Consider the following 7,664-nt stretch of genomic DNA (forward strand, 5'->3'; position numbering starts at 1 on the left):
AGGAATTAATTAAAACAAAGTTTTTTCTTGCGTTTTCTTTTTTTTTCTTCTTAAAAAAAAAAAACAAAAACCCACAACCAAAAAGCCCTTCCCCTCCGCACAGGCGAGGAGACCCGGCTGCTGCCCGGCACGCCGCAAACCCTGCAGCCGCCCGAGGCGCGGAAAGCACCGCGGCGCGCTGTCAGCGGCCTGTCCCGCCGCCCCCGCCGCCCGCTCCCCCCGCGGCGCCCGGCCCGCCGCTCCGTGCCCCGCGGGCCCCGCTCCGCGCTCCCGCCCGGCCACGGGGGTGCCCCCCCGCGCCGCCTAATCGCGTTAATCCGCGGGACAATGCCCCAAGTAATCACCCTTCCTTCTCCCTGCGCGGCCGGGGACCGACCGTGGAGAAGGGGTGGGGGGTGTGGGGGGCGCAGAAAGTGTAAACTTTTATTCCACTCGGTTAAAAAAACACGGGGGGGAGGGAGAGAGGGGGAAGCACCTGGAAACGGGTCTCCCGAAAGCCCGTAGCGGCGTGGACAGCGTTCCTCCCTCCCCGGGAGAAGCGAGCTCCCCTCGGCTCCCCTGCAACCCTATCGCTGCCTGCCTCTGAATAAATACACGAGCACAAAAGCAAGCCCAAGCGTCGTGTGACCGCGCACGGAGAAGCGTCCTGTGAAAACAGGCTCCGGCGAGTCCCCAGGAGCGGGGCTCCCCACCGCCCCGCGCAGCGCCGGGGCCGGGGCCGGGGCCGGGGCCGGGGCGGCGTCGGCAGCGCTGCCCTTTTGAATGCCTCCCGCAGCTCGGAGTGCTGGCAGGGCGCTGGGAGCGCCAGTGAATGTAGCCCCGCAGAGCCAATGAGCTGGGACCGGATGCGATATATCCTCTGGGACAACAACTGCTCTGTTCCTCCTCAGATCCACATGACGCCATTTACTGCTGCTTTTGCAGAGAGATCACCCTACCTCCTCCGGAAAGAAAAAGAGAGAGAGGGAGAGAGCGAGCGAACAGAAAAACGCCGAGCCCCTACAGCTCAGATCTCAAATCGTCCTCCTCCTCCTCCACCTCCTCCAAACACACAACAACAACCACCACCACAAATCCGCTGCGCTCCCAAAACACCCCCCCCCCCCCCCCCCCGATCGCAAACCACAGAGCTGCCTGCAACACACACGCTCGCAGAGGGAGCGAGAAAGCTAGAGGGAGAGAGGGGAGAGGAGCTTGCAGCAAGCAGCTTCTCAGCAGAACGGCTACATTGCACAAGCTGTTTTTTTGGAGGAGCTCAGTGGAAGAAAGCTTTGGGATTTTATTTTAGATCCACTTTATTTTGTTTTCTTTGGCTTTCCCCTTCCTCTTGATCATTTGCAACAACAACATAAAAGTGACTTGGTATTTGCGATTCGGCCTCCTGTTCATTGAGGAAAAAAAAGGAAAGTGTGCGTGTGAGAGACTGAGTGACTTCTTTTTAGGAGCAAAGAAAACCCACCCCGATCCGGAGAGGTGTTTTTATTATTATTATAGTATATACGCGCACACACGTATTTATAATCGATCTGGGGAGAGGGACCTGACTTTGCTCTGGACTTTTTTACATGGTGATCATTCTTACTCTAATTTGCAAGTTGGACTAAAGCAGAGTTTGGAAAAGAATTTTTTTTTGCTTTAGGGCTGGATTTATTTGCAAACCGCAGGAAGAAGAAAATACAAGAGAGAGAGGGGTTTGGTGCAGCGCCGCGATCACGGTGAGAGCCTTTTCCTTCTTTGCAAAACAAGCTTTTCAGTAACACCCCCCCCCCCCCCTTGGTTGCTCCAAGAAAACTCGTGGAAATGTTTGAGGCCGATCCCTTTTCCATTCGTACAGGTTCTCCCTCGCCCCCCTTCCCCTCTCCTTCCTTTCCCAGAGAGGAGCCGGAGGTGGGATTTCGGAGCGGTTTCTCTCCGGGGAGGGGGGGCAAAGCTCCGCTGGGGTTTGCGGGCTGCGCCGCGTTTGCGCTCCGCCGGGGTGCCTCGGGGGCGCGGGGGGCGGAAGGTTGCGCGGGGGGCGGAGGGCTGCGCGGGCGCGCAGGCATGCCTGCGGGGGCTGCGAGCGGGGCGGGGGGGGGGGGGGGGGAGATGGGACTTCGGTGTGTTCTCTCTCCTGCGGGGAACCGGGCACGGGCGGTCCTGTGAGCTCCTGCCTCGCCGGGCACGCGTGGGTTTCCGACAAGCCCCGGGGGGAGGTGAAGGGAGGGCGCTGCGGGGTTGGCGATTGCCGGGGCTGTTTGTACCCCCGTCTTGGGGGAGAGAGAGCAACCCGCCTTTCAGTGCGTGATTTACGCCTGTCTGTAGTGGCGTCGGGAGATCCATGCAATTCGGAAGTGAGTGCACGTCTGGTATAAATATATATGTGTGTGTATATATATATACACACACATATATATTTCTCTTGTGATGAAATTAATTCGATCCATAGGACGAGGGAAGTTCTTCCCCAGTTTCTTCTATGCAGAGGGGGTGTGTGGAGAGGAAGGAAAGCCTTAATTTTTGCTTTTAATTTTTTTTCCTTTGGTGGGTTTACTTTGTAACAACCCTCCTTTACCCCCCCCCCAAAAAAAAAAAAAAAAAAAAGTTGCTGGTGTTTTCTGCAAGCTATTTGTGTGTCAGTTTGCCCCACCCCGATGGTAAAGTCCCTTTTGCCCTAATCCATAGTCTGATCACACACTCGGCCCTTAATGGGGGTTTCAAAGCACTTTGAAAGAAGAGGAGGTGGTTGGTGTGTGTGCGGTGGGGATGGGGGTGGGGGTGCCTTGCACAGGCTCCGGACACAAAACAGAAATTCACGGGCAGAGGACTTCTCCCCCTTAGGCTCGCCTTCTCCCAGCCAGCACGACACGGGGTTTTTCCACAGCACGCAAGAAGCCCCTTGCGTTTTAAACTTCCCCAAATGTGCCGAACGCGAAACCCGGCCCCCTTGCTCGCCCTTTTGCCAATCCCAGCGAGGAAAAGTTAGCAATCATGGCACTTGAGCTCTGCGAGAGTGGACTTTGGCTTTTAGAAGTGGGGAATCGTGTTATCACGCACATGCACACACAAAAAGGCAAATGCTGCTTCTCTGCTCTTGGTGGATGGAAAGGGGAGAAGTGCTAGATCAGAGGAAGGAGAGACGTGCTTTCCCGTAAGAATTTTCAGGCGAATGTATGTTTGCAAATAAACGTGCTAGAGGCTTGCATCTTGTCCTGTTAGCGGATCTATCAAGGGGAGAAAAAAGGAGGATCGCCCGGCTCGGACCGGTGTCCTGCTGAAAATGCCTCCTGGGTCCCTTCGGGCTGGGGCGGAGGGGGGGCGGACTGAACTTCAGGCAATTTGCAGAATATGCGTAAAATAAGAGGAGCTTTTCCAGCGGCTGGCTTTGTGAAGCTGAATGGGTGCTTACGGCCAGGCGAGAGGGGGTAATCTGCCTTTTGCCCAACTGTCCCGGAGGTGTTGTCTCAAACCGTCTGCAGGGCGCCTTACATTACCCGGGAGGGGAAGGCTTCTTTAGCATCTCTCGGGGGAGGGCAGGGGGGAAGAGTTAAAAGGAAACATGGGTTTGACTTTCCCGATAAGGCGGCTGCAGCAGCCCCCTCCCACCTCCCAGCCCAGAGGATGTCTCCCGGTTATCTCCAGGTTGTCTGCACTTGCGGCCGCGCTCCCGCGGGCGAGGGGCTGCCGCCTCCCACCTGCTGCGCGCCCCCTCCGCGCCGGCATGGAGACTGTAAAGGGGAAGGGGGCAAAGCTCCGAGGCTTCTCCTTCAGCTCCCACCTTGGCGTCTGAGGGGGGCTCCGCTACCGAAACCGGTGTCGTCTTAAGCGCCTGCAGGTCAGGGTCAGCTTTGTTTTTGCACGGGGTTGTCATTTCTGGAAAGGCAGGGTTTGATTCGGCGTGTCTTCTAGGCTGGCTGGGTCTGGCTAAAATCTGGACGTGGAGGGCAGATGGGGTTGCTAGTTCCTCTCAAGGATGGGGAAAGTATTTAATTTTCTATTCCTTTTTATCTCCGGGTAGTTTCAGATGAGGAAATGTCTACTTAGGCTGTCGGTTGAAACTTTTTATATGGCAAAGGTTTTAATTTGAAGGAAACATAAGCAATGCTTCCCGATAAGTTTGCAAGACTTTTTTTTTTTTTTTTTTCCCCCGGGGGTGGGGGGGCGGGAGGCACTCTTGTGTCCAAAACCAGGATTTGGCAATATTTAAAATAGGTAGTCACTCTTAAAAGTTAGATTTTTTTTAAAAAAAAGGAGAAGGCACTTGAGGGGAAGGAGCCAGGAGTTAAAAGGTTAAATGTTTTCCACTGCTGTTAGAATAAAGACAGTGTCTTGAGATGTTCATTGTTAAACTGTTTGGCTATATTTTATTATACTTGAGGTATAGTATTATTGTTGGTAACTGATGTGTACAGAGTAACACTGTGGTGCTCTTTCTAGGTATAATTGAAGACATTGTGTGGTCCTTGTAAGGAGCTTGGTTCCTGCTTGGGATTTAATTGTAAAATATTGTTCTGGATTTTTGTATAGGTAATTGGATTTTGGAACCACTTTAAGATACGGTAAAGGCAAAACAAATATTAACTAATTTAGAGGACAGTACTTGAAACTTTTGCATATCTGAGTGTAGAAGTTAGTTATTTACAAGTTCTCATCTTCTGTATCTTTGACTGGCTTTCCATTTAAATTCTTAAGTCTGCATTTCTACTTAGTAGTTAATGATCCTTTAAAGTAATATTCGCAATCAAGTAGACTTCTTGGATGCTGGCATTGTTTGATTATATTACGCATGCCTCTGTCCCACAAGCCACTCTAGGTAATATTTACAATTTGAAATGTAGTCTATGGAATTTTTTACACGTTTTAAAAAAATAAAACTGTGGTAGCATTGCTTTTGTAGTATTGAGCCTTAAAATAACAATCGCAGTGGTGTACACAAGTATGACACACACTAAAATACTGGAGAGAGATATTTTTACTTGTGCTGTTGAAGTTTTTGGTAGCACTAACTCATTTAATGTCTAACCTCAAACATTTTATTGCTATTTAGTGTTTTTCTTGGGACCATTGGTATTAAACTAAAATTTCCTATTTACATCATGTAAAGTTTAATGTGTAAAGAGACTAGCCTACCAAAATATTATCCAGTTTTAAACAAAATTGGAGAATTATATGTCTGTCATCAGGAGGTCACATTACACTTGCTAAATACTTGCAGGCGCTTTTTTTTTTTTTAATATAAGTTTTTCAGTAGCTTGATGTGTAAAAGAAGAGCCACTTCAAGTGGCTGAAATGTAATCACTTTAAAGGCCATGGTCTAACCAGAAAATGGCCGGGCAAGCCTTAGTTAGCAGGCTCAATACCTAGACTTTCTAGAGGCACAAGTTAAGAGGCATGGACCTAGAACAGAATCCCTTTAAGCTCTCCACAGGACTGGGCCGGACAGGCCAAGGGAAGTGCATTCAGCTGACCGGCGCCCGCACTCCACCCCAGATGTGACTCGGTTTTTTAATGGCTGATGCATTACTTGATTGTGTGTGGTGCTGTGGGATCCTGCGGGCTTGAAAGGCTGCTGGAGAGAGCATGAGATGTGTTGCAATAGTGAATCCTCTCTTTGTTGCTCCAGGATTTCAGATGTGTTCTAAGCCTGCCGGGGTGAGCACGCTTCCGGGCACTGATGGAGACGAGAACTCAGCACGGCAGCGGGTCGCAGGCCTTGCTACAGGCTCGGCGTGACAGTGGGAGACCGCACGGGGAGCCCGACCTGCGGGATGTCCTGATGCAGCAGGTTCACGTCTTGTCATTAGACCAGATCAGAGCCATCCGAAACACGAATGAGTACACGGAGGGACCCACGGTGGCTCCACGGCCAGGGGTCAAGTCTGCTCCTCGGCTAGCAACCCAACCCAAAAACGAAAGGCCCCATGGCTTGCCCGAGCATCGTCATTTTAGCCGGATTCAGCACACGCAAACGCACGCCTCTCCTCGGGCACCTCTGTCCCGATCCATCAGCACAGTCAGCACAGGTTCACGGAGCAGTACAAGGACAAGTACGAGCAGTAATTCATCTGAACAAAGACTTCTAGGATCATCTTCGGGGCCAGTTGCCGACGGGATAGTCCGAATGCAGCCCAAGTCTGAGCTCAAGTCAAGCGAGCTGAAGCCGCTGAGCAAAGAAGACTTGGGAGCGCACAGCTACAGGTGTGAGGACTGCGGAAAGTGTAAGTGCAAGGAGTGCACTTATCCAAGGACCCTCCCATCATGTTGGATCTGTGACAAGCAGTGTCTTTGCTCAGCCCAGAACGTGGTCGATTACGGGACTTGCGTTTGTTGCGTGAAGGGCCTCTTCTATCACTGCTCTAACGATGACGAGGACAACTGTGCTGACAACCCCTGCTCCTGCAGTCAGTCGCATTGCTGCACTAGATGGTCCGCCATGGGTGTGGTGTCCCTCTTTCTGCCTTGCTTGTGGTGTTACCTACCAGCCAAGGGTTGCCTTAAGTTGTGCCAGGGCTGTTACGACCGGGTAAATCGGCCTGGGTGCCGCTGTAAACACTCCAACACCGTTTGCTGCAAAGTTCCCAGCATCCCCCCCAGGAACTTTGAAAAGCCAACATAGCATCGCTAGTCAGAAATACTAAAGTAACAAGGATTATTTTAACGTACATATGCAACCAACTAAGCAGCTATGGTCCTGGCACTGTAGTAGAAGGGTTGGGGATGATACACTTTGCTGTTTGCAGTGAAATGCTTTTCTCTGTGTGTGCCATCTTAACTGATACACTTGTTAGAATCCAGCTAGTGGGATACAGCAAAAAAAGAAAAAGGGATGCAGTACATTGTGACACACATATTGCATAAGCTAAAGCAACACAAACACTCCTAGGCAACTCTGTTGTTTGTGAATAGTACTTGCAAAATTTGTAAATTAGCAAATGACTCCTTTTTTTCATTGTTTTCTGCCAGAGATAATGTGCTATATTTTTGTATATACAATAATATTTTCAACTGTGAAAAATAAGTGGTGTCATAAGATATGGCACAGTCACAAAATATTATACTAATATGTTGTACATTCGGAAGAATGTGAATCAATCAGTATGTTTTTAGATTGTATTTTGTCTTACGGAAACCTTCTATTACAAGACTCTGATTTCCCTTTGGACTTCATGTATATTGTACAGTTACAGTAAAATTCAGCCTTTATTTTCTAATTTTTTCAACATATTGTTTAGTGTAAAGAATATTTATTTGAAGTTTTATTATTTTATAAAAAGAAATATTTATTTTAAGAGGCATCTTACAAATGTCACCCCTTTTTATGAGGACGTCATAGTTGCTGCAAATAAGGGGTGAACGATGCATATGTTCACTATAAAATAGAAAATATATTAACGTTTGAAATTAAACTGGGCTACTTGTCATTTTTTCCCCCCATTTATTGTTCTGAGTTGGGAAAACTGGTACTTCTAATTGCAGACTTCACAGCGATATAGCCACAGTGAGTCCAATATGAAAAAGAAAATAGAATTTTGAAGTGTGTTTTTTTGTTGTTGTTTACTAATTCACCTGAAAATAATTCAGCATTTTTGCTTCCTTCCTTTGTACAAATGTCCCATATACTGTTCCTACAGCAGAAAAGGAAAATGAACGTAGGAAAATGTATTAATTCATTCCAGACTAGGACTAAT

At 49.2% G+C, this 7,664-nt stretch overlaps 1 protein-coding gene across 5 annotated transcripts; it reads left to right on the plus strand.

Annotated features, from left to right (window-relative positions):
• The first annotated feature begins 884 nt into the window (after positions 1 to 884).
• Positions 885 to 7,382, plus strand: SPRY2 (sprouty RTK signaling antagonist 2). Of its 5 annotated transcripts, XM_075741556.1 has the most exons (3): positions 885 to 1,473; positions 1,640 to 1,715; positions 5,600 to 7,382. In XM_075741556.1, exon 3 carries the CDS (start codon positions 5,651 to 5,653, stop codon positions 6,590 to 6,592), a length of 942 nt encoding a protein of 313 aa, XP_075597671.1. In that variant the 5' UTR covers positions 885 to 1,473; positions 1,640 to 1,715; positions 5,600 to 5,650; the 3' UTR covers positions 6,593 to 7,382. The 5 variants fall into 5 exon arrangements, with proteins under 5 accessions (XP_075597671.1, XP_075597678.1, XP_075597681.1 ...); XM_075741563.1 differs by lacking the exons at positions 885 to 1,473; positions 1,640 to 1,715 and adding an exon at positions 2,971 to 3,147; XM_075741566.1 differs by lacking the exons at positions 885 to 1,473; positions 1,640 to 1,715 and adding an exon at positions 2,971 to 3,127.
• The last annotated feature ends 282 nt before the right edge of the window (positions 7,383 to 7,664 follow it).

This window comes from Balearica regulorum, chromosome 1, assembly GCF_011004875.1.
Source record: "Balearica regulorum gibbericeps isolate bBalReg1 chromosome 1, bBalReg1.pri, whole genome shotgun sequence".
NCBI lineage: Eukaryota > Metazoa > Chordata > Aves > Gruiformes > Gruidae > Balearica > Balearica regulorum.